Genomic DNA, 27488 nt, shown 5'->3' with positions numbered 1-27488 from the left:
GGGCCTGACAAGTGTCCTGCAAGTTCCATAAACTCGAGACGCTCAAAACACTTCCAACTTACATTAACCCTTTAGGAATCAATGGACGCATCACTTGCCCAATTGGAGCAGTGTCCTTGCCATATTACGCAGAGTAAAACCTGGGAAACGTGGAGGGCACGGTCCCTAACCCCGTGAGAAATGGTCCCTAATGACTCCCGCAAACACCCCAGCAAAGTTGGGGACGCTCATTTCACACCTGCCTCAACACCGAGATTGCGGTACCCACCTGTCACATACTCAGCTTCGAACCTCCGTCGGACGTCAGAGATGAGCTTGGCTTTATTCTGGGCTTGATACTATAAGGGAGACACGAAGGGACGCTTAGACATTACGCGCTCCATCCCACTTCCCCGCTGCCCAGCCCACCTGCACCTGGGCGCACGGCCCCCGAGGCTTAGAGGCGGCTTCGGGGTCCGAGTTGGAGGGGTTCGGCAGCGGTGCGGTCGGCTCCTCACCTCGGCCATGGTCGCGGTCGTGGACGTGATTGCAGTTGCCGTCGCCACTTCCACGACTGCGGTCCGACTATCTCATCACAGGGCAAGCCGGCCCGGAGGTAAAGAGGGAAGGGCGGGAGGTGGAGGCGGTCGCGTGACAACGGAAGGCGGGCAGCAGCGCCGCCGCGCCGCCCAATCCGGTGCGGCCGCCTGGGAATGGAGGCGGGACCAGGCCCTCAACCTGGCTTCCCATTCACTTCTTGTTCGGGCCCCGCCCCCCGACGTCTCCTGCACTGCGGACCCGCCCCCGCCAACCGGCGGATAGCGGGCGCTTCCCTCTTCAAGCTCAGCCCTGGCTAGCTCCTCCTGCTCTTCGCTTTCACAACATTCCCCGGAGGCCTCGCCTCCTCAGCCTCCCTTGGCAACCCGGTTCTGGCCGCTAGGCAGGCTCCGCCTTCTTTGCGCTGGACGCAGCCTCCGGCCTGGGCCTCCCAAGATGCAGCGCGCGGGCGGGAGGTTTGGAGCCTCCTGGCGCTGAGCGGTTTTGCGACGTTGGGGACGTGGCGGCTACGGTGTGCTGGAGCCTCACACGCTGAGGTAGGGCCGGCGGCGTGTTCCCTGACCCAGCCTTCGCCGAGGGGGTGGCGGCGGCGCAGGGTTTTGCTCCCCTAGTCCCTTTATTGCGGAAGAGCGCGAAGGAAGTGGGCTACCCGGGGCCTGTGCCCACACTTCTCTGGAAGGATAACTAGATTATTCCAAGTGGTTACTCTATTCGGGGATTATTTCGCTTGACACTTTCTTCACCTCTGCAGCATCTTTCTCACTTGGAGGGTGAAATACTTAACAGGGAATATATCTTTGACATCTTTAAAACAGGTATATAGAGTTAAAAGATGTAAAGTGTCTTACGGTTTATTAATTAAGGTAGTGCTCAGCCGGGGCAATTTTGCCCCCCCGGGGGACATTTGACCATGTCTGGAGACATTTTTGGTTTTCGCAACAGAAGACTACCAAGAAGTTGTAAGAACGGTCCCCATATTCCCACCAGCCATAGTCAGCCACGATGGACACTCTTTTGCCCCAAACTTTGTTTATATGTTCACTTTTTTTTAATGGGGGAAAAATGAACATTGTTTAAAAAGTATTTGAATACGCTCTTGAAATAGTATTTCAGTTATGGCTAAAGCCTCTCTCTAGCTCCACTCCCCTACTCAGATATTCCTCTTCTCCAAAATCAGTAGTCATTGGGATTTGGCATGAATCTTTGCACCTTTGCTTTTTTTGCTTTGGACCAGGCTGCCTAGGTTTGAATCCTGGCTCTATCACTTCCTATCTGTAGGCCTTAAACTCCATGCCTCAGTTTCTCCATCTGTAGAATGGGATAATACTGCCTACAGCATAAGGACGTCATGAGGAATGAATTAGTCCGAAGTGCTTAGAACAGTGCCTGGCATAGAGAGAGCAGTCAGGGAATACAGCCATTGCAGGTAAACAAAATATATCATGCTGTTTTATGTGTTTTGATTTTGATACATAATGTACTACAGTATACATTTTTCTTCAACTTAATTTTTTTCATTTGACTTTTGAAGTCTAGCCCCAAGGATACACATCTAATTCATTCCTTTTAACTGTAGTATGATATTCCATCTGTATTCATTCCCCTATTGGTGGTCATTGAAGTTCTTGCTTTTCAAAAAAAAATTGCAAATAACGGCAAAGTGAACATTCTAGAGCAATGTCTTTGTGCATTATTATGTAGGATTATTTCTCTGGGTTCATATCTAGAAATGAAATTGCTGGGTATATGCATTTCTGTTTACTGCCAAATTGCCTCCCAAAGTCTCCCTTTAATTAAGTACTTGTAATGATTTCCTAACTGATGGCTCCTCCTCCCATCTCAATTCACTCCCCCATCTTCAACACTGTCACCAGGATCTTTATTATTCAGAAGTACAATCCTGTGATTTCTTTTTTTTTTTTTTTTTTTTTTTGCGGTACGCGGGCCTCTCACGGTTGTGGCCTCTCCCGTTGCGGAGCACAGGCTCCAGACGCGCAGGCTCAGCGGCCATGGCTCACGGGCCCAGCCACTCTACGGCATGTGGGATCCCCCTGGACCGGGGCAAGAACCCGTGTCCCCTGCATCGGCAGGCGGACTCCCAACCACTGCGCCACCAGGGAAGCCCCTGTGATTTCTATTTTTGAAATCTTTCAGTGATTTATCACTGCTTAGAGAAAGCTAGAATTCCTTAGTATGGTATCAAGAACCTTTAATTTAATCTTTCCTGATTCTCTTAGTGGACCACCATCTCCCCACATTCATCTACATTTCAGGTACACTAAGTGTTGTTGGGCAAGGGAAAGGGGAGACTGATTCTGGGCAAGCCCCAACAAATGACCTAGGTATATAGGTAGAAAAAGTTTTAACAGTGGACCCATTCTGTAGCCAAGTTAATTTACTTAGGTAAACAATGTCCTATATGTTGGAAAAATGATATCTATGGGTATTATGCTCATAAGTTTATGTTTAATATTATTAGGTGAAGTTTTTAGTTGGGAGTCTTAATTCTATCTTTTTTCCAAGGGTAGAATTCCAAAGACACTTTCCATTGGTCGCAATCTATCGACTGGTTTCTTAAGAATTTTATAGCTTTCACCTGCAGATAATATAGTGTCTTTTAGGATCTTCCTGAACCAGACTTGTAGTTTATTTAAGAGTTCTGAAATTTGTAATGCCAAATGTTATTATTAGCATTGAACGGGAGCATTGTTTATTTGGTGGGAGGCTGGGAGAGAAGGGTGATAATTCGTTGCCCATCTACTATATTTAGGTTAGCATGTATTGTTTTTCTAGTATACTCACACATCTGTTGCCATTTTGTATGTGAAATATATACAGTCAACTTTGATGTGTGGTAATACAGAACAGGAAAGCTCAAATTAACTACCTAGTATTTTACAAATAATCTGCATCCAAATCTCCCCTCCCTCCTTCCCTCCGCCACCCTCCTCCAGAGCTGAAACAGGAGGTAAAACTTAACTGGTTTGAGTTACCTGTTTTATTCTGCAGCCACTGTTATAAGAGTACCAAGTAAAAAGTCAAGTGACTAATAGGCTGGAATACTAAGCCTGGTGTCCTGATTTGATTAATCAAGGCTTGTTTATATTGGTTTAAGAACCTCTAAATTGAACCTGGGTTTGTTTCCAGATTATTTCTATCTGAAAAAAGAACATTACCACTTATTCCATAGCCTTAAAGGTTTGTCTTATGTACATATACTCAGAACTTTTACTTTTAAAAAAGATGTTGCATAGTATAAAGTAAAACAGGTATTCACAGATATGTGAATTCAGTAAGCCTTGAGATAACAGAAAGTTTGAGGAAAAAATTTATCTTTATAAATATATTATAGTTTCTAATTTTTAACCCTGAAGATGGTCCATTTAGAATAACTTACCTTAAAAATGTGCATGTTTTTGCAGTAGTATTTAAAAGTAAAAAAATAATGACCTTTTATGTAACAGTTATGTTTTTTAAATCTATTTGAGTCTAAGTCCATGAGAAGTTTGCTTTTTGCCTAGAGCTCATGCTAAAAGCATGTTGGGTTAGGATTATAATAGGATAATAGGATTATAATTTAGCAGTGGCTTGCACCCTTTTATCTCTATGTCATTCATACGTTCAGTATACTGTTTCGCATCTGTCTTTCCAGGTAGTAGTTTAGGGATCATAGATCGTAGATCTGGGGGATGCGGAGGAGTGGCGGTAAGTGCGTGCAAAGCTTTTAAATTAGGGGACAGTTACCCAGTCAAGTTTGTGTTTTAGAACAATAACTGAGGTAGGATAAATGAATGGATATATTGCAGGGGAGAGAGACTAGATTAAGGAAGACTGATTAAAGGGCTTTTATCGCAACCTAAATGAGAGATGAAAGCCTGAATCATCATAGTGGCAGTTGGATCAGAGAATTGGAAGAAAGAAGTTTCTAAGTTAAGGAACTTGGTGATAGCATTAAAACAATAGAATGTAAGGGGCCTGATTTTCCTAACTCATTTCTTTATGAAGGTGCAACAATACATACTCCAAAGATTTTTGAAGGGGATGGTTCTGTGACCTTTTACTTAGTGATCCTCCTTACTCCTGTCACACTTGGGTGTTGGTGAACAAGAGCATTGTGTTGATGACACATTAGTTGTGACATTTAATATTAAAATAACAAAATCCTTTCCTGGACAGAAGGTATTTTTGGTTGTTTTTAGTATTAAGAAATCTGAACACCTTTTGAAGTGAGTAGGTAGTAAAAGACAATGAGTGTTTTTAGATCTTTACCTCAGAATATATAATTTATATTTATAATATATAATGCTAAAAAAGAATATATCATTTAGTGCTAAAAAAGGAAACTTTCTTAGAAGTCTTCTAAGAGGTCTGAGATGTCTGTGGGAAATTTGAAATAAATTAGTAGTCATACATTTTGATGTAATATAACCAATATGTGTATTTCCTTTCAAGTAAAATGTAGTTTCATAATTAAAAGCCACACCTTTGGTTACCCTATGTATCTTCTTTACTGATGAAGCTGAAACTACTCTGGGGTACCTGTTGTCCCAGATCTTCGCATGAATTGCTTAACAACAAGCCAGGAAACTGGCTTCTGCTAGTTTGTATTATGATCTAGTATCTCCAGTTACTTCACTAATACTTCTTGAAATTCTCAAAAGCAATATCATCAATTTGATTTGGAAAAAAACCCCAAATGCCATAGAGGAATGTATTTATCTGTTGCTGCATAACAAATTACTCCCAAATTGAGCAGCATAAAACAACAAACATTTATTAACTTAAAATTTCTGAGGACCAGGAATTTGGGAGCCGCTTAGCCAGGGTGGGTCTGCTCAGGAAAGCTTGACTGGAGCTGGAGATGGGATCCTTGGAAGGCTTACTCACATGGCTCTTGGCAAAAGGCCTCAGTCCCTTGCTGGCTGTTGGCAGGAAGCCACAGTTCCTTGCCACGTGTACATCTCCGCGGGGCTGCCCGAGTGTCTTAATGATACGGCAGGTGGCTTTCCCCAGTGCAAGTGAGCCAAGGAACAGGTCACTGAGGAAACCACCATGCTCTGTCACCCAGTCTTCTGCTGTATTCTGTTGGCTTGAAGTGAGTCATAATGACCAGGCCTCACTCAAGGGGAGGAGATTCCTTCTTGATGGAAGGAATTTCAAAGAAATTTGTGAGCATATTTTATTTTATTTTTTTGGCTGTGTTGGGTCTTCGTTGCTGCGCACGGGCTTTCTCTGGTTGCGGCAAGCTGGGGCTACTCTTTGTTGCAGTGCGCCGGCTTCTCATTGTGGTGGCTTCTCTTGCTGTGGAGCACGGGCTCTAGGTGTGTGGGCTTCAGTAGTCGCAGCACGTGGGCTCTAGAGTGCAGGCTCAGTAGTTGTGGTACATGGGCTTAGTTGCTGTGAGCATATTTTAAAACCACATGTATTTGGAAGTTAGACAATAAGGTGCAGCATCTCCAATTCGAATGTAGATGCTGTCTAATCTAGTCTGCTTTTAAGGAGAATCCCCTCTAAATCAAGTCATTTCAATAAAATGCAGGCTATATTAAGTTAAATTTATAGATTAATGGTTCAGTGATATTTTTTCTAATTGGACTATTGGTAGATTTTTATATTAAAAGAACAAAACCTAAGCCTTTGGAGTTTGCTTCTCATTTGAAAGAGGAAAACAATATTACTTCCTTGTACGTGACCTAGTTTTCATTTATTTCTAAAGTACTTTATTTTCCTGGTGTAAGTGACCCACAAATAAGAGAAAAGAGAGAGTATGAGTTAGAGTTACTTATAGTGAGTGACGGGAGACATTTCAGCATTCACAGACCATTAAGTATGCAACTATGCTGATGTTTCTAAGATTAGGTACTGTATGAACCAGAGCCAGCCATGATGATGAGAATGATAGTAGCTAGCCTTTATTAGCACTTTCTATGTGCCAGCTTCTATTTCAAGTGAGTTATATTAGCTAATTCCAGCACCTTGTGGGGTAGATACTGTTACTACACCCCGTTACATAGATGTGGATGTGAGGCACAAAGGGGTTAAGAAACTTGCCATAGATCACACATCTAGTAAAAGGCAGGCCCAACATTCAGAGGGTGTTCTAAAGGTGCACGGTTCTTAGCATATGCTAAGCATTTGGTAACTGTTACAGGAGTGACTCAGCATATATAGCCACTGGATAAAGAGACATCAACATCTTTTTCTTACATGTTTTCTTACATGTGTTCAGTGGAGGGGGTGTTCCTTTGTTATGTATTCTACTTTACTGATTCTCTCAAGTTGCCTTTCTTATAACCAGTGTTCAGAGTAAGGGAATGTGTGCCAGGACAGTGTAGTGGTTAAAAGTGTAGGTTCAGGAGGCATTGGGCCCCTCTTCCAAATCTAGTGCCATTGCTGATTAGCTTTGTAAGCTTGGAAGAATTTTCTGACCTTTGTTAGACTACGGTTTTCTTGTTTATAAGATGGGATAATAAGAATACTTACTTTAAAAGAGTAGTTGTGAGCTTTAAGTGAAATAATGCATGTATTGTACCTGGCATATAATAAGCGTGAATAATTGATAGCTATTATTTAATTCTTGTGTTCATTATAATAATGATACTCTATTTTGATCCTCTGTTTTATAGAGGATCCTCTATTTTATAGATCCTCTATAATCTCTATTTTCTTCTACTTTGAATGAGGATAGTGACTTCCTTAGGGTGTAAAACTGCGCTGTTTTTGCAAAGTAAGATTTAAGATTTATTTCTGTTACGCTTACGGAGATTTTTTAAAGCCATATTACAGCATCTCCTGTTTTTCTTTCTGGGCTTTCATTTTGGCCATCGAGTCCGTTTGAACTCCTTTCTCAGGGAAGCAGGAACCCTAGCGCCTGGGCTGTGGGAGTGCTCTAATTTGAATCCTTGACTGACTGAGTTGTCATTGTAGAGGGACTAAGGCCGACAGGGAGAAACCAGATTAGGTTGGTAGGTTTGAGAGACAGAAGTAGAACCCTTAAGAAATTCCCTGAGCCAGAGAGAATGTGTGCAGTTCCTTATAATAGAGCCCCCACACCTTTTAATAGATGCTGTTAACACATTCGGTTATCTTTTGTGGTGTGGTTATTTGCATTCTTTGCAAACTGTGTTTTTTAACGGCTGTACAGAAATAATATTTGGGATACAGTTTTTTGATAAGCATGACATTGTTAAAATAGCATAAAAAGCTTTAAAATGTCAAAGTTTATAGTTACCTATGTGATGGTTCTCTAACAAAAACATGCGTTTTCTTTTCAGCTCTGCCTACTGGATGGCAGTTTCCCTCATTTCATTTTTAGGTTTAGAAGCATCAACTGGAATCGATTTACATTTGAAAATTGGACTTGATACTGTGGCTTTACTAGCAAACAAGCAATGTCATCTAATGAACAAGAAAGGCTCTTCTGTTATAATGGAGAAGTCCTTGTTTTTCGTTTGTCTAAAGGAAATTTTGTAGATGAAGGGCCTACAAAAACAACTGTGTTACATGTCAGAAGAATGGTATTTGACAGAGGAACAGGAGTATTTGTTCAGAAATCCACTGGATTCTTCAGGATAAAAGAAGAATACTCTCATTTAAGAATTATAGGTTGCAACTGTGTTTCAGATTTCAGAACTGGAATTAATCTGCCTTATATTATGATACAGTGCATTAAAAAGAGTAACGTTTTCAGATATTTTCTACTATTTCTTCACAGTACCAATAAATTTGAAAAGCGTTTGAGTTTTAGCCTACACTGTGAGTTGAAGGACAGCATAAGGATCCTTAATGGCCCTTTAGTTTTATGGAGACATGTCCAAACATTCTTTTATATCTCTTCCCAAACTGGCAAAGTTGTTACTATGTCCATTAAGTTTTCCTCTATTGAGTGGGCAGGGGAGATTGAAAATGTAGGTATGGTTTTGTTAGGACGAAAGAGATGTAACTTATCTGAGGAAGGATGTACCCCACAGCCTTCAAAATCAGACTATGCAACTTGGAATACTCAATTTTGTGTATACTCGCTCGAAAGGGAAGAAGTAATAAGTGATACATACATTATCCCTCCTGTTTATACCAGTGTGATAACATGTGTGCATGTCTGTGCAACTGAGATTGTCAACAACCGGTTAAGAATGTCGCTGATTGCTCTTACTCAAAAGAATCAGCTGATTTCATTCCAAAATGGGACTCCTAAAAGTGTGTGCCAGCTTCCGTTTGGAGATCCTTGTGCAGTTCAACTTATGGATTCAGGTGGAGGAGACCTCCTTTTCGTCATATCCTTTAGGGCCAGTGATGCTTGTGCTGTTTGGGAAAAGAACTTTCAGGTATGGTACCTTTTTTTTTTAAAGAAGATGTTGGGGGTAGGAGTTTATTAATTTATTTATTTTTGCTGTGTTGGGTCTTCGTTTCTGTGCGAGGGCTTTCTCTAGTTGTGGCAAGCGGGGGCCACTCTTCATCGCGGTGCGCGGGCCTCTCACTATCGCGGCCTCTCTTGTTGCGGAGCACAGGCTCCAGACGCGCAGGCTCAGTAGTTGTGGCTCACGGGCCTAGTTGCTCCGCGGCATGTGGGATCCTCCCAGACCAGGGCTCGAACCCGTGTTACCTGCATTAGCAGGCAGATTCTCAACCACTGCGCCACCAGGGAAGCCCCAGGTATGGTACTTTTAATCATTCAGTTGGCACAGTCTTAGACCTACTAAGCATCCCTGTGCTTCATAGGGTTCATCCTGGAGTCTGATTATCCAAATCAATTTTTAGTGCTGCACTAAAAAGAAAATCATATATGTTACATCAGTCCTTTTTCTTAAAATTATCTGAATATTACTTGATAAGGATTTTGCCTTGCGATTTTGAGTCATAAAACCCTTGAGTTTGGGGGAATACATAAATACATAACAACAATTATCTATTTATTTGTCTTTTACTATAACTTTTTAATTTTCATGAGTTGGTAATAATTGGCTTTGTATTTTTACTTAGAACAAGATCATTAACCTTTCTAGAAAACTCAAATCAGTTGTTGAGCTTTTTTTATTTTTATTTATTTATTTTTTTTTGCGGTACGCCGGACTCTCACTGTTGTGGCCTCTCCCGTTGCGGAGCACAGGCTCCGGACGCGCAGGCTCAGCGGCGATGGCTCACGGGCCCAGCCGCTCCGCGGCATGTGGGATCTTCCCGGACCGGGGCACGAACCCGTGTCCCCTGCATCGGCAGGCGGACTCCCAACCACTGCGTCACCAGGGAAGCCCAGTTTTTGAGCTTTTTAAAAGTTGGTCATTATCATTTTAAACTTAAAATGAAATCTAGAGGAATTCCTTGAAATCTATCATTGTCCCTTTAGAGAAAAATAATTGTTCTCCAGAGAAAAGTGATGGGTTAATTTTTCTAAAAACCGTTGCTTAGAGAATTTCATTATGTTACATTTTGAAACTCAGAGTTGTCCTTTGAGCAAGCATTCACATTTTATCTATATGTAGTCATGTCTTTTAATGTAAGGTTGGGAAATTGCTTTAAAATACTCACTGGTATTTGAGCATTCAATAACAAGTAAAAAGGTGCAGAAAATGAAAAGGAAGTTGGAGGATTATAACTGTGCGTCTCCGATAATATTTCTCTGACGCTGGTGTTTTGTTAACATTGCGTCCTCCTGGCTTAAGATGTTTATCAGCACATTCATTTCTGTGATATGAAGTGTTTATAGTTTAAGATCTTCCAAAGTAGTTTTTTTAATACATTATACAATCTTTTAAGTTCCTGTGCTGCTTTGGGAAAAAAAGCAGATACTGCCTTACTTGATGTGCCCTGTCCATTTAATTAGAAGCTCAATTAAATTTTCTATCACAGGACTTCCCTGGTGGTCCAGTGGGTAAGACTCCGTGCTCCCAATGCGGGGGGGCCCGGGTTGGATCCCTGGTCAGGGAACTAGATCCCGCATGCTGCAACTAAAGATACCATGTGCCACAGCTAAGAAATTGTCTCTGCAAGTTTTGACAAGTATCTATGTAGCAGGCATTTCAAAATTGAGATCATTGTCAGGTATATGTGAAACAGATTGTGGTGTGTTGTAGATAGAAAGAGGCTAATATGTTCTAGAGGTGCGATGTCTTATACGGTAGCCACTAGCCGCAGGTGGCGATTCAACATTTGAAATGTGGCTGGTGTGAATTAGAACGTGCTGTCCATGTCAAATACACACCAGATTTCAAAGGCTTCGTAAAAAATGGAAATAAAATATCTCTTTAATAATTTTTATTGATTATATTGAATTGAAATAATATTTTAGGTAGATTAAATAAAATAAGTTTCACCTTTTTACTGCTACTAGAGAACTTTCTTTTATTGGCTACTGGAAAATTTAAAGTTATATATGTGCCTTGCATTTGTGGCTCACGTATATTTCTTTTGGATGACGCTATTCTAGAGCTAGAGATTGCAGGCTTGTGTGTGCATGCATGCGTGCACAGCTCTATGGTGTTTGCGTGCTGAGCACATTCTTATTACCAGTGTCTCTTCACATGGTTCATTATAGTCCATGCTATTCATGGTGGGGCAGTGGGAGGAAGGGAGTATATGAGTTTACAGCTTTCTCCCTGCATGAGTGAAAAATCACTGCTTTGGAATTAACCTTATAGGGGAAAGATTGATATTTCATTATATAGATTGAGAGTCTTATGTTCTTGCTGTAATGCAGGCTACCCTCCACCTAGAGGATGATGTATCCATGCGGGATTCTAAGTGGGAGTTTCAGCTTTTCTGCCTGAGGGAGAAGGGATTTCTGATCCCCATGGTGTTAGTTTTCTAGGGAACCAATCTGGAAGCTTTCAGCTTTATGGATCTTTAAGAAGTTGTCTTCTGTTTTAAACTTGGGGTGTCACGTTCTTGTATAAACCTAAGAAATCATTTCATTAGGCTAGGATGATTCTAGGTGCCCTACTATTAGGATCCCTCCCCTTCTGTGCCCCTCATAATGACTGTTTTGTCCTACCAGAGTTTAGGGTATTAATTAATTTCATATGGACTCTTAAACGTTATTCTGCTTTGAGAGCTCTTAAAGTGTTTGCTAGTACCGTCTAGTTACCTAATGCCACTGAATTCCTTGTTTAATTGGTTTGATCATAAATACATATCCACTAAGGCTTATGGGAGTGAGGGTCATCCTTAAATTAACCGGTTAGAGAAAGAATCTTCACTAGAGTTAGTCATGAGAAGTGTTAGAATTTATAAATTATAAACTTTTAATATAGAAATCAGGAACGTGACAGTCCCTGGACAAATGTTGATAAAGAAATGTCAGTACCTTGCTATTTATAAATTGATGACTCCTTATGTCTTCTCATCTCCCAATATCTTTATTTTAGTTTAGTTTTTAGTGTTTACCCTACCATTTTCATGGCTTGTTTGTAAGATTGAAGATGACAAATTAGAGCTACGTGCAACAAAAGGATTTAGCTTACTTCACATCTGATTTTTTTCTTCTCTATTCCTTCTTTAACACTCTCTTTCAGGTTGCTGCTAAGTGGGAGAAAGTTAGCTCAGTACTGATAGATGACTTTCTTGGAACTGGAACTGAACAAGTACTGCTACTTTTTAAGGACCCCTTGAATTCAGATTGCCTCAGTTCCTTTAAAATAACAGACCTGGACAACTTAAACTATTCAGTAAGTTCTGTTTACTTTTTATGCATTACTTAAGAACACTTTAGAAAATTTGAGCTCTTTAAGGCTTTTGACTTACCCTTTAAATATTTTTGATTTCATACTTAAAGTAAGCTTTTAGAACTTTAAAACTACATACATTGAATCTTTTAAATAGTACATTAACTCTTCTTTCAACAGATGTTATACAAATTGACTTTTTAAAGATATTTATTTTTATACAGCAGGTTCTTATTAGTTATCTATTTTATACATATTAGTGTAGGTGTTTTTGTTATAAATTTGGAATATAGTGTATCTGGTATTCACTCAAGTGACAATAATACTGTAAATTAACTTTATCGTTGCTTCTGAAAAGCACATTTTATACCAATAAACAAGATAATATTGGATTAATTAAGGAACAAAATAAAGCGAAACTACTTTACTAAAAGAAGTAACAGTTCATAATATCTTAAGATTTTGAGCATAAGGAAAATAATACTCTGGAAGTTTCAGATCTATATAAAACATCTCTGAGCCTCAGGGTTTTTTTTTTTCTGTTTTCTTTTTCCATTAGTAAAATGAGGATAATTGGTATTTTCTCTAGTTATGGGATTTTATAAAAGCCTAGTAAGCTGATACTTTTTTTTTTTTTTTGCGGTACACGGGCCTCTCACTGCTGTGGCCTCTCCCGTTGCGGAGCACAGGCTCCGGACGCGCAGGCTCAGCGGCCATGGCTCACGGGCCCAGCCGCTCCGCGGCATGTGGGCTCTTCCCGGACCGGGGCACGAACCCGTGTCGCCTGCATCGGCAGGCGGACTCTCAACCACTGCACCACCAGGGAAGCCCAAGCTGATACTTTTTGAAGCAGTATACAAATGTTAGGTGGGTGGTAATAGTGGAAATAATAATTTTTTCTCTAGTTATGAGAAGATGAGGGGGAAAATATGTATCTTGTCTTTTATATAACAATGTGTATTGTGGCACACTGCCTTTTGGATAAACTTTAATTGTATTTTGTTAATCTTAAGAATTTTCAGTTTATTTCAAAATTTCAGTTTTAGTGTATTGTTTTGTTTATTAGAGTGAATCATTGGATTACAATGAAGATGAGTTATTTGACGGCAAAGAGAATTATTTGGTGGTTCCACCTCTGGAAAGAAGATTGAAAGTTAGTGTCTTTGCTTTCTCCTTTTGCTTTTTTGGATTATTGCTGTTCTAAATGAAGGAAAGAACATTGAAAGAAAGGTCCTTAAAGTATAAGAAACTGAGTGATTGGGAGGGAAAAATATGGTACAGGTATCCCCTGCTTTTTGAAAGTTCGCCTTATGCCACTTTGCTTTATGCCACTTTGCTTTTACGAAAGACCTGCGTTAGCACCTGTTTTTGCTAACCAAAAGAAATCCAAAGAGGACTTTCGCTTTTATGAAAAAAGGCGAAAGCGAAAATAGCGTTCAGCGTTTGTTTTGTGATGAGCCGTTACACCTCGCGTCCCGAGAAGCGAGAGTAACCCCGCCAAGCTCCTTCCTGGGGACTGAGTTTGGCATCTCAGCATCCAGCTGCCATAGCTTTGACCTGTGTCTGTGAGCACCCGTGCTTTATCTCCCATTTTTTTTGTGCATCCCTTAGCAAGATGTGTCCTAAGGTAATTGCTTCTTTGCTTTACATCATTTCATAATGGCTTTCAAAAGGTTTCATAGGCATGCTCTACTTTTGGGTAGTGGGGAAACCTGTATTTCAAAGGATCTATTTCCTTTTTTGGTACCTCTGTAAAAGCTATTATGACATTACTTATAAATGTGTCATCTAAACATGATTCCTTTATGTCGTAAGATTATGTAAATTTAATAAGCCTTATAAGGTAAAATAGAGGCTGACTTTTGAAAACACATTCTTCCTAGTTTTTAGGATCAGCATACCATAACTCTTTTAAAGGAGCAGCAAATATGATGAATCATGACATGTTCTAAACATGATCAGTTTACCTTCAAGTTTTCCATACAAAGCTCTCTAAGTTTTTGATTTTTTTTCCAAATGTATGAAGGTAACACACATTCCCTGTAAAATACTCAGACTATGCCAAGAAATATTCAAGAGATACTAACAATTACCTATGATTCCACTACTGTGATATAACCAATTTTAACACTTTGACTTGCATATTCTTGTTGATGTTTTTAATGAATATATACAAGTTTACATGGAAATGTGATTATAAGATGCCTGTTCTTATGTAACCTGCCTTCTTTCATTCATAAAAATTTTCCAATATACAGAAAATTCATAGAATAAAAGTGATTATCTCTAGTCCCCATGTAGATTCAACTATTGTTACTTTATAAAAAATCACATTTCCTCATCTGTTTCTGCTTGTGTGTGTGTGTGTATGTACATGTATTTGTACGTTTTTGCAGAACCATTTGAAAGTTACAAATCTTCTAATACTTCACTCCTCTGTGTTTTAGCAGGAATCTCCTAAAAATAAAGACATTCTCCTATGTAACCCCGATACCATTACTTGCTTAGAAAGTTAGTATAATAATCTCTTCATCTTATTTACTATTCAGTCCATATTCAAATGGCTTCAATTGCCACAAAAATGTTTTTATATGGCTGCTTTTTTCAGGATCCGATCAGTTTACACTTGCACTTGATTATATATGTCTCATTGGTCTTTTCATCTAGAATTATGCCCTCTCCCTGTTTTGCAAAGAGTGACACTAATGAGGAGGCCAGGCCAGTTGTCCCTCCTTTCTGATTTGTCTATTTCTTTGTGTTGTCATTTATCTTTTTCCTTTATCCCTGGCAAAGTTTTTTGGTGAAGGGCCAGATAGTAAATATTTGTACTTTGCAGGCCCTTTAAAAGTTTTTTTTGCAAGTATTTTAATATTAAAGTGAATTCAGTAAATGCTTAGTGAACACATATTAGATGTGAATGTAAACAGTAGATAAATAAAACATAATGGACATAGAACCATAAAGGAAGAGGTTGATTACATTAAAAACTTCTGTGCTCCAAACAAAGTAAAATAAATAAAAAGGCAAATTATATAAAAAGAAATTGGAACATATTTGACAAAGGATTAATTTTCTTAATATAAATAGGCATTATGCTAAAACAGTATTGAGTTTTGGGGGGTTTTTTGCGGTACGTGGGCCTCTCATTGTTGTGGCCTCTCCGCCTGTTGCGGAGCACAGGCTCCGGACGCGCAGGCTCAGCGGCCATGGCTCACGGGCCCAGCCGCATCATGGCATGTGGGATCTTCCTGGACCAGGGCACGAACCCGTGTCCCCTAGCATCGGCAGGTGGACTCTCAACTACTGCGCCACCAGGGAAGCCCTAAAACAGTATTGTTGAGTATGTAAAGTGGTCCAACCTCCTCAGAAGGAAACTTGTTACAGCTATTAAAATGTGAATTGCACATATCTTTTTACTCTTGCAGTTTCACTTCTAGAAATCTGTTCTAAACATATACTTATACATGTAAGCAAAGCTGATTTTACAGGAACGTTTAAGTAGTAGTAATAAACAAAGTTCAATCAAAATCTAAATATCCATCATTAGGAGTATGGTAAATATGATATAACCGAACCATGGAATAGTGTGCAGCTGTCAGAATGATTAAGGTACCTCTTTATACGGATTGTTAAATGATGCCAAAATAATTTAATTTATGAAAGCATGACTTTTAGAAATTCCACTTCTGGTAATATGTCATTTAATTTATTTGGATCAACTCTGATGATAAAAACAACTTAAAATGATAGATGAAATATGTTTTTAATATATTCTTAAAAGCATCAAAAAGCTGGAAATATAAGAATAAATTAGCAGGCCAAACTCTAAAGGCTGGAACCCAGGGAGGCAAGCAGAACACTGATGCTACTATTGCCGTGGGAGCATTTGTATTTAATATAAAGCAAGAGTGCCCTAGTCACCTGGCAGAAACAACATAAAATCCTCTCTAGGAATACACATTTATCCTAGGTCTCTTCTGAATCTCACAAGTAATTTTTGAAAGAAAATGAGCCACCTACAGAATAATTAAGCACATGAAGAAACAAGGCATCATGATTAATTTTTCACAGAAAATAACCATTTCTATAAACTAAAATTAAATTGAAATTTAAAAAAACAGATGAGTTTAACAGTTGACTCAGAGATGTGGAGCAAATAAGCAAACTAGACTGTTAAGAAAATTATCTAGAAGGTATCAACAGAGACAAAGAAGGAAAATCTGAAAGAAACAGAGAGGGAAGGCAGGGACGTACGAGAGATAGCTGAGCGTCCATGTTGTTTCAAGTATCCACATGCTACCACTAGCTCTCAATGTGGCTCAAAACATTTCTAAGCGCTGCAAGGCCTTTTAGAGATGAACAAATCTACCTCTCCGCCATTTTGCATACAAGGAAGCAGATGGAGAGCCAGAAATGTGAGGTAGCTTGCAGAGCTAGAGCTAGAGTTCGGCTCACTGTTCTTTCCCCTATGCATTTTATTTTCCAGCCACTTGTTGGAGGGGATAAGGAGAGGCCAGGACCTTGGAGACACTTGTGCCTAGGTACAGGAATGTTCACAGCAGCATTGTTTGTAATGCTCCACAGCTGGGCATAACCCAGCTGTCCATCAGCGGGAGGAAGGAGAGGGGAACTGGTGTAGTGAGCCGATGGGATGCTACAGAGCAGTGAAAGGCATGAGCTGCAGCTACTAGCGACAAATAGATGACTCGAAAAGCGATTACATACAGAACGATTCCACTTATAAAAGTTCAGAAGCAGAACACACACACAGACTAAACATATTCTTTAGGAGTTCATATGATGATGGTAAAATGATGAAGACCAACAAGGAAGTTATCCTGAAAGGCCAGGGTAGTGTTGCCTCCGGCAGAGAGAGGTTCTCTATTGGAGAGGGCCCATGGGCTGCTCCTAAAGTGCTGCTTTTTTGACCTGGGTGTGGTTCCAGGGGTATCTACTTCATCATTAGTCTATGAACTGCTTTTTTGTCTTGCAAACTCTTCTGCACGTATGAAAGAGATCACAATAAGAACAGGAAAGCAAGATTCAGTGTCACGCAGTGCAGTGTGCTCCTCTGTTTGGTTTGGGGTAGGTCTTGTTTATGAGGAGGAGAATGAAAGCATACCTTAACATATACATGGAAAAGTTCTGGAAAGGTAAGCAATCTTTTGGCTGTGCAAATGGGATTGAGGGTCTAGGAAGGGAAGGTGAGATGTCTTTTTATGTTGTTTAAATTTGTTATCATGGGCTTATTTTCATCATTTTCTAACAAAACTTGTAACAACATAGAATATTTAAGAAGTCTAATGACACACGATTTATTCCTGGAGTGAGGGTCATGCTGAAGAGAGTAGGGAAGAGAGACCACGGATAATTTCTGAGGGTGCCCTCATTGTCATTCTGCCTGTGTAGCCTTCTCTTCCACTCTCTGCCCCTCCAGCAGCTTCACACTTGGCTCTCCACCCCAGACAGGTACATCTCACGGCCTCACAGTCGTGAGTTACTTGGCCAATGAATGATGGAACGTGAATGACGTGGAGCCCTCGGAGGTAGGCTAACAGATGAAGTTTTAAAACGTTAGGTAGACACTTTACGTGCTTTGTGCACCGAGGGAAGATAGAATTCAGTCTTTACTCTCCAACTTCTATTCATTGATAAAAGGAAAAAGAATTTATCTGCCTTAAAATGTAATTTAAAAGAAAGGCAAATGCAGGCTGCATCTTGTTTTTTTCAGTCTAGAAGAACATGTTATATTAAAAGCTGAATTAATACTTAACAGTCTCAGATATCCATCTGAAATGAAGCCGCTTCTAAATGTTCAGTGACGCGACTCTTTTTAAATTTTCAGGAGTAAAATATATTTCATGAATGTTTCATCCTTAGTGCTGAAATCTATTTATCTAGTATAATAAAAGGAATGGTTTGCTGTTTGCCCAGTTCAGAGCCAGTTTTTACCCCCTGATAGTTAAGACTGGACCCGAGCATTGAGTTTATTTGCACAACAATTAACGTGTGACAGTTACATGTTACCTTTAAAATTTTGCTATAAAGGTCATATGAACAGAGGATTTCAGGCAGTATCAAATCAAAGGTAAGCATTTCTGTTCATAATGATACGTCTTGCTTTTTGAAGCAGAAATTATTTCAACAAGCAAAACAGTTTTCTTGTTGGAGTAGGAGTGTTGGTAGGCCTTGCTTTTTAGTAATATTGATTGGACTTATTCATATTGATTCATTACTTAACTCACTAGTGAAACAGATGCAAATACATTGGCATTCTCTCAATTTGATATGTAAACTATTATAATTATTTGCTGTGTTTATTTTCCTTTGTAATTAGAGACTCAAATTTTGTAAATAGTTTTGCTCTGAGACGTATTCTTTACTTGTTTGTAGAAAAATGAATTAATAAGCAAATTTGGAGAAAATACTTACTGAATTATTGGTACGTTCGGTTTCATTTATTGTGTCTCTGGCAATGATTTTTCTTTATACTCTACAGGTTGGTTTGGTTTCTGTTCAGGAATTACAGCAGCATCTCTTGCTTAAGGAAAAAATTATTTCAAAATCTTACAAGGCTTTAATGAACCTGTTTCAAGGGAAAGATGATAGTACATCAAGTGCAGAGGAGGTAAACTTGATCATGTGACCGTTTTATCATTTTATGAATTGAAAACCTATAAGCTATTGAAGAGTTCTATAAATGAGAATATTGGAATATATTAGAAAATGCTGCACAATGGATCAAGAAGCAAAGTGGCAGGGATTATGTAATGGTGGGCTTTTATGACATTGAAAACTATTTGGTTAAAGAGCCAAATATTTTACCAATTTGCAAATTGTTCTGTAGGATATTAAAATCTCAGTTATCAGGAACCTCGGGGAACAAGTCCTTTTGTTTAAACAAGGTTTAAATATTAAACTGTTTTATTTGTATAGTTTGAATAGAAATTACTCCTAAGTGAATTACAGTTAACCCTTGAACAACATGGGGGTCAGGGGTGCCGACCCTACACGCAGTGAAAATCCACAAGTAACTTTACTGTGGGCCATATGTATCCCTGGTTCCCCATCTGCAGATTCAAGCAACTGGTGATCGAGTAGTACTGTAGTATTTACTATTGAAGAAAATCCACATATAAGTGGACCTGCGCAGTTCAAACTCCTTTTGTTCAAGGGGCAATTGTATATGTTTTCTGACTTCTTAAACAGAATATACTGAGTATTATTTTACCTTGTATTAATGGTGACATAATTTCATCATTAATATAATTATTCTTTTAGTCTGTTGCATGGTTCATTTCTAAGGATATTTATTCCTCTACTTAATGTCCCTAAATTGCTATGCTCTTCTAGTCCTCATATCTGCTTTTTATAATTTTACTCTGGTTTCCCTTGTGGTTGACCATCGTAAGAACCTCTTCAGGTACCTTGCAGTTACTTGTGCCAGTATAGTAATGTAGAAAGTGAGCAAAAACTGCTTTGACTTCATAAAAAATAGGATTTATGCACATTCGTTCCCTACAGAGAAAGATAGCATAGCAGAGTTACAGATAAATCAAGAAAAGCTGGACATAGATACACTTGAAGTTGCATTTTCTTCCCTCAAGGCACTTTAGTGCCTTGCTTTGACTCCCTTTAAGATTTACTGTTCTTGTAATGCTCTTTGCCTTGTGTCTGTATTTCGGTCTTAGCCATATGATGATTTTGGCCCAAAATATGATTCCATTAACGTAAAAAACAAAAGCACATCGTCTTGCATTTCTGTATTACTGTTCTCATCTCCTGGGAAACCTCATGCGAGTCCTTGTAGAAAGTCACTGTTCAAAGTCTTCCCATTTCCCTTCCCCACTTGACCCCGGTGATTTTGCCGGTGTTAGAAAAGGGGAAGAAATGTTACAAATTAGTGCATTGAAGCCACTGCGTACAAGGCACTGTTTGGGGCCCTTTACATTGTTAACTTTAAGAGCAATTCTGGCAGGTAATAAAAATTTCTGCGGGTTTCAGGTGAACAGCCTGCCTCAAATCTCACAGCTACTGGCAGAAGTGTCAGATTCCTAGGAACATGTTTCATTCACTGTAATGTAAGTGCCCATATCTTTTTTCAGTAATTACCACATAGAGGGGCAGTATAGAGTAGTGGTTAATGTGCAACATGGGCTCTGGAAGCAGTTGCCTCTGGTTCAGATTCCAGCTCTGAGTCTTGCTAACTGGGTGACCTGGGGCGAGGTACCTAACCTCCCTGTGCCTCAAGTTTCCTTATCTGGAAAATGTAGATAATAATACTACCGACCTAGGGTACTAGAGTTATTGTGATGGTTAAACAAATTGACGCATGAATGGCGTTTAGAACAGTGCCTAACATATAGCAAGCATTCAGTAAGTGTTGTGTATTATTATTATCATTACTCCTCCTCCTATTTCCATTTCTATTATAAATCCATATGTGTGCGGAAATAAGTGAGTGGCCTGGTCTTTAAGAAGAAAATTTTGGCATCAATTATACTAGAATTTTTTTTAAATAAGGAAAAATAAAAGAAGAAAATTTTAGCAATAATCGATCAGCTGTCCTAAGATAGTTTAATCACTGTTATTCATACAAAAGTTTCCAGTTACAGTTTAGAGTTAGTCACTGCTAAGATAAAGATTGGATTGTTCTCAGCATGCCTTGAGCACATATTGTGAGATTATTTTTCAAAATGGACTCCAGGTTTACATCCCTGCTGGCTCTGTGTTGGGTACCCAGAGCCCTGTTTACAGTCAGGCCATGCTTCTTAATCCAAGTAGATGGTTAATTATATGTTTTATAAGTTTTATTTTAGTGAATTATGTGTAATCTATAATATATTATTGATGATAATTTATTTTTAAATATGTAAGCCATAAGGCCCAGCCAAAAGCTGGTTTATATTTTTTTTTTAGTTTTGATACATTTGGCAGGTTTTTTGTGTTTTTTTTTTTTGTAATCAGTTATTTAAACATTTTTCCATAAGGAATGTCTTGCCACTCTTTGTGGTGAAGAAGAAAATCCTGTCTATACCTTTGATGAAAAGTTATCAGATAATTTTCAAGATTCAGAACAGCTAGTAGAGAAGATATGGTATCGTGTAATAGAAGATAGCTTGGTTGTTGGAGTGAAAACCACATCTTTGAAGGTGTAAGTAAATTCTAACATGATAACATTATCTTGATGCTCTACAACAGCACTGTCCAACAGAAATATAGTGCATGGAGGTATTTCATTCTAAATAATTACCAAAATCGACTCTTTTAAAAACTTAGTAGTTTTTTTTTTCTTGTTTAAGAGGAAAGGAGAAAAATCTACCTCAAAAATAAAATACAGGCATTACTTTACCTTTCCTTTCTCCTAAAAAAATTACTTCCTTAAGTCCAGCATATTTATAACGTCTTTGCTTTCCTATTTCAAGAGAAGTGCTATTACAGAATCTTTAAAAATGTGTTTGGCTTTTACACTTAATATTCTGATATATTTTACATTTGAAATGATGTTTCCTAGGAAAGGAGAGAATAAAACTTTTTGGTTGTTGTTTGTATGGCATTTAATCATCTGTTTGATTTTAAAGAATGAGCTTTTAGAGTAAACAGAGCTCTGTATTTTTTACAGGTCCCTGAATCATGTGACTTTATCGCTGTCAATGGATCAAGCCCCTAACTCCAGCTTTCTGCTCATTAAGTGTCAAAGTAGGGTGATCAAGTTGAGTAGGAAGTCTTCCCCAGTACCAGGCTCAGTGCCATATGAAATAGGATCAGAGGTAAAAAAAATCAAGTTGAGTGTTGATAGTGCGGAAGAGAAACAGGAAAGCATTGTTTTTGTACAACCATCTGAGAAAGAGTATGTGCAGATGATTACTGCTGTAACATCTCTTTCGCCACTGTTAGCATTCGGTAATTTTTGTTGCATTGTGCTGCTACAAATTAGAGAGAGAGACAATGGTAACCATTCTGCAACTCGTTATGTTCAGTGTGGCAGAATTGCTTTAAGTCTAGAAGATCTTTCAAGTGGAAAATACCTACTGACATTTCCAAAGAAGAAACCTATAGGTAATTTTTGTGGGTCCTTTTTAATCATATACCTAATAGAATCAGAAAATTTTAAGAACTCCCTTTATGTGATAATGGGCAGAGTTTAATGACAGCACTTGTGACATGTTTTTGCCATAGAACACATGGAAGATCTCTTTGCGCTTCTCGCGGCCTGGCACAGAGCTTGTTTTCAAATCATATCACCCAGCTATGCTCTGACTTCAATGAAGGTATGGCTCTTAGAACACATGGAATGTGAAGTTATCAAAGAATTTCCAGAAATTTGCTTTTGCAAAAGGCCAGGAAGCTTCTATGGGACACTCTTCAACTGGAAACAAAGAACACCATTTGAAGGGATTTTAATAGTCTATTCCAGGTAATGCACGTCAAATTGGAATTGGTCCAGGGAAGTGTGTGTGTGTGTGTGTGTGTGTGTGTGTGCACGCGCGCACGTGCGTGCGTGCGTGCAACAGGGATCCCCGTGGTAGTGTTCTATACCACTGTGGGACATGTCCAGGTCATCGCCTGGTACAACATGAATGAACAGGTGGTCTCATTTAGGAACTGAAGCCGTTTTGATTTTATGTTTGTTTTTGGCTTTTTGGTGGGGTTGATTAGGGCCTAATAATGACTTTAAGATTTCCCCTTACTACTCCCCCACAGTGAAGTTTTAAAAATATAATTTTGATCTTATTACTCAGAGAAAGAACTTTAATCAGGAAGCAACCTGATTAATACTAACTGAGTTGGTTTAGGATATGTATACGGCTGTTCCTCTGTATCCATGGAGGATTGGTTCCAGGACCCCAGTGGACACAAAAATCCACGGATGCTCGAGTCCTAGAGGACGGCATAGTATGGTCCGCCCTCCATACCCATGGGTTCCACATCTGCGATTCAACCAACCACGGGGCTGACCGTATTTGATTGCTACAGTCTGAATTATGTCAGTGACCACATGAATGCATTATTGATTCTGATGATTACTAAAGAGTTTAGAAATGAATATTAATTGATTACTACAGTATGTTGTACGTGACCATTTTTCACTGTCCTAAGTTGTGTAATATTGTGTTTGGTTTTTTATTCCAGGAATCAAACAGTTTTGTTCCAGTGCCTTCATAATCTCAGCAGCGTTCTCCCTATAAACAGTTTCTTCAAATATCTAAAATTAGGAAGTGAGGATTTCCTAATTGGTCATTTGGGATTAGCTTTGGAGAAGGAATTGGTTATCCTTGGTTCTTTTTCTTCTGCCTTAGTTAAGGTTGAAAGCAACTTGGTGCAGAGTTGTGAAGCAAGCAAAGAAAAGACTAGTGGTGATGTGGCTGCTTTATCAGACATAGAGGAAAGCATCCATGCCTACAGAAAAGAACTTCAGAGAGAAAAGAAGCAAAAGCTGGGGACGAACCTAAAAGTGAGTGGTGCCCTTTACAGAGAAATGACTTTGAAATTAGCTGAGGTTCAGCTGAAATCAGACCTTGCTGCCCAGAAAGTGACTGATTTATAATTACAATCTCGGCTTGGTTATATTTTAGAATATTTTCCCCTGCCAGAATGTTTTGGTCCTACTTGTTTTCATCTTACATTATATGCCTTCTCTGTAAAAGTAAAGATTGAGGCTTAGTGTAGAATCTTGAAGATGCACAAAATAGCATGCCTTAGAGCAGCACTTCTCACCTAGGCTCATTTTGCCTCCCAGGGGCGTTTGGCTATGTCTGGAGATATTTTTTGGTTGTCAAAAGTAGTGGCAGGTGGGGAGGGCAAGAGAGGGGTGCTATTCAGATCTAGTGGCTTGAGGCGAGGGATGCCGCTAAACTTGCTACACAGCACAGCACAGCCCCCGACAAGGGAGGGTCCAGCCCAAATGTGAGTAATGCCCGGGGTGGAGAAATCCTGCCTTAGTGTTTCCACTTAAGACACAGGTGATGGAACAATATTTTGTTCTAAATCTTCAAAAAACCTTAAGTAGCCCTTTTATTATACTCTGCTTAGTAAAACCTAGCATATAAAAATGAGCTTCAGGTCTTCCCTGGTGGCACAGTGGTTGAGAGTCTGACTGCCGATGCAGGGGACACGGGTTCGTGCCCCGGTCCGGGAAGATCCCACATGCCGCGGAGCGGCTGGGTCCACGAGCCATGGCCGCTGAGCCTGCGCGTCCGGAGCCTGTGCTCCGCAGCGGGTGAGGCCACAACAGTGAGAGGCCTGCGTACCGCAAAAAAAAAAAAAAAAAAGCTTCAAACGGATAAACAAGGTTGTCACGATTCAGAAGTTTCTGTAAATATCAAGCCCCTGTGGAAATTTAAATGGCAGAGTGTCTAGGTGAGACCATTATGGTGGAAACCCGTATTACATTAAATTTTCTTAGAAAGCCTCTATGAAGTCTATAGGCATGTGAAAATTTGGGGGCATTTCTTTGAAAAGCATCTCTCTTTCAAAAGGCTAAGCATACCTCATAGGCCACTATTTTTAAAAAATTGAAATTGCCTTTAAGCCATCTGAAATTCCAACTCTAGGCAAAGCTAAAATGTAAAATCCTAACTAAAGTAACTTAAAGAATATGGCACTCCTTAGGGACTGAGAAATTTAAAAGTAAGTGAAAATTCACTTCAGTTAAGTGATTTTTTAAGGGGTCCAGTGAGGCATTTCAAAGGGATAAAAATTCAACCTATTCTCTTTTCTTTTTGGAAAAAATAAGAATTCTGAAGTAATAAGAGAATGTCAGGAGAAGGAAAAAGACACAAAGGGATATGGGCCAAAAGGAATGTTTCTGATCCTTTTTGGTCTAAAATCCATAAGTGAGATGGAAGTTTCTGTCTCACTTGAGAGACATAAAGATGATTATAGAAACCGGCATTTCACACTTGCAGCAGTGAAGTGCTAATCCCCCCACCCCATGCCTCAGAAGTGCTTGTCCCTGATGATCTGGTGATGCAAGTGGGTTTTTGAGAAGCTAGGTTATTACTGTCTTGTCTCGGTTTTTATGGTTGTCCATATAATATGCTACCTCTTTTTTTAGTAATCCATTGCAAATTGAGTTCTATAGCTCGATTTCTATGAAATTTCAATGAAAAATATTTCAGACTTTCTGGAAATGAAAATGTGATAATTTCAGGATTAATTTTGGAAGTCAGAAAGCAATGTGTGTCAGTAGGTGTAGTGAAACTTCGCATGACATGTTCTGAAAGAACAACCAGGTAGAAAATATAGGAACTAAATTATAAAATGGAGGCTGTCAAAAAACTAAACAGAATTTGATTGTAATAGTTTATCTATAGAAAAGCTAGGATAATAAAAAAAATAGCATATTGCTTATTTTTTATTTATAAAAGCAAACAAAAGGTATTAATCTGTATGTACCAAATAACCTCTTTACAAGTGAGCTTTGTACTCCAGTATAATTTTGTTTTCTTTTTCTTCTTTTTCTTTTTTCACACACACACACTGTATTTTATTTTTACAAGAGATAAATAAACTGACAACAAGCATTGTAAATGGATGACTACAGCAAAAGCAACAATGATTGCAATTACCGAACACACTCATACTATGTCATAATATTGACATTCAGTCCAGTAATCCTCCACTGTAACAGCTCCTTTACTTTGCAGTGAAAAAATTTTTTTAACATCTTTATTGGGATATAATTGCTTTACAGTGGTGTGTTAGTTTCTGCTTTATAACAAAGTGAATCAGTTATACATATAACATATACATATGTTCCCATAACTCTTCCCTCTTGCGTCTCTCTCCCTCCCACCCTCACTATCCCACCCCTCCAGGCTGTCACAAAGCACCGAGCTGATATTCCTGTGCTATGCGGCTGCTTCCCACTAGCTATCTACCTTACGTTTGGTAGTGTATATATGTCCATGCCTCTCTCTCTCTTTGTCACAGCTCACCCTTCCCCCTCCTCATATCCTCAAGTCCGTTCTCCAGTACGTCTGTGTCTTTATTCCTGTCTTACCCCTAGGTTCTTCATGACATTTTCTTTTTTTAAATTCGATATATATGTGTTAGCATACGGTATTTGTCTTTCTCTTTCTGACTTACTTCACTCTGTATGACAAGACTCTAGGTCTATCCACCTCATTACAAACAGCTCAGTTTTGTTTCTTTTTATGGCTGAGTAATATTCCATGGTATATATGTGCCACATCTTCTTTATCCATTCATCCAATGATGGGCTCTTAGGTTGTTTCCATCTCCGGGCTATTGTAAATACAGCTACAATGAATATTTTGTTACATGACACTTTTTGAGTTTTGGTTTTCTCAGGGTATATGCCCAGTAGTGGGATTGCTGGGTCATATGGTAGTTCTATTTGTAGTTTTTTAAGGAACCTCCATACTGTTCTCCATAGTGGCTGAACCAATTCACATTCCCACCAGCAGTGCAAGAGGGTTCCCTTTTCTCCACACCCTCTCCAGCATTTATTGTTTCTAGAGTTTTTGATGATGGCCATTCTGACTGGTGTGAGATGATATCTCATTGTAGTTTTGATTTGCATTTCTCTAATGATTAATGATGTTGAGCATTCTTTCATGTGTCTGTTGGCAGTCTGTATATCTTCTTTGGAGAAATGTCTCTAGGTCTTCTGCCCATTTTTGGATTGGGTTGTTTGATTTATTGTTATTGAGCTGCATGAGCTGCTTGTAAATTTTGGACATTAATCCTTTGTCAGTTGCCTCATTTGCAAATATTTTCTGCCATTCTGAGGGTTGTCTTTTGGTCTTACTTATGGTTTCCTTTGCTGTGCAAAAGCTTTGAAGTTTCATTAGGTCCCATTTGTTTATTTTTGTTTTTATTTCCATTTCTCTAGGAGGTGGGTCAAAAAGGATCTTGCTGTGATTTATGTCATAGAGTGTTCTGCCTATGTTTTCCTCTAAGAGTTTGATAGTTTCCGGCCTTACATTTAGGTCTTTAATCCATTTTGAGCTTATTATTGTGTATGGTGTTAGGGAGTGATCTAATCTCATACTTTTACATGTACCTGTCCAGTTTTCCCAGCACCACTTATTGAAGAGGCTGTCCTTTCTCCACTGTACATTCCTGCCTCCTTTATCAAAGATAAGGTGACCATATGTGTGTGGGTTTATCTCTGGGCTTTCTATCCTGTTCCATTGATCTATATTTCTGCTTTTGTGTCAGTACCATAGTGTCTTGATTACTGTAGCTTTGTAGTATAGTCTGAAGCCAGGGAGCCTGATTCCTCCAGCTCCGTTTTTCGTTCTCAAGATTGCTTTGGCTATTCGGGGT

General features: G+C 39.2%; 2 protein-coding genes across 3 annotated transcripts in view; one reads left to right on the top strand and one right to left on the bottom strand.

The window, feature by feature from the left end:
• Positions 1-621, bottom strand: part of MOSPD2 (motile sperm domain containing 2) — a 68269-nt gene extending 67648 nt beyond the window's left edge. The window contains exons 1-2 of one of the 2 annotated variants that reach the window (XM_065900668.1): positions 498-621; positions 269-338 (exon numbers count right to left, since the gene is read on the bottom strand). In XM_065900668.1, the coding sequence (XP_065756740.1) occupies positions 269-338; positions 498-506 (79 nt within the window). In that variant the 5' untranslated portion in view covers positions 507-621. The remainder of the gene's footprint in view (positions 1-268; positions 339-497) is intronic. The other variant, XM_065900669.1, reaches the window with a different exon arrangement.
• A 4803-nt stretch (positions 622-5424) lies between these two features.
• On the top strand, positions 5425-23739 carry FANCB (FA complementation group B). The gene is made up of 10 exons (XM_065901054.1): positions 5425-5555; positions 7919-8861; positions 12042-12194; positions 13258-13344; positions 18691-18819; positions 19652-19654; positions 21182-21345; positions 21814-22250; positions 22371-22608; positions 23325-23739. Exons 1-10 carry the CDS (start codon positions 5425-5427, stop codon positions 23737-23739), a joined length of 2700 nt encoding a protein of 899 aa, XP_065757126.1.
• Positions 23740-27488: the final 3749 nt, after the last annotated feature.

This window comes from Phocoena phocoena, chromosome X, assembly GCF_963924675.1.
Source record: "Phocoena phocoena chromosome X, mPhoPho1.1, whole genome shotgun sequence".
In the NCBI taxonomy this organism is placed as follows: Eukaryota; Metazoa; Chordata; class Mammalia; order Artiodactyla; family Phocoenidae; genus Phocoena; species Phocoena phocoena.
Note: the sequence above shows the minus strand (reverse complement) of the source record. Positions and strands in the feature narration are given on the sequence as shown.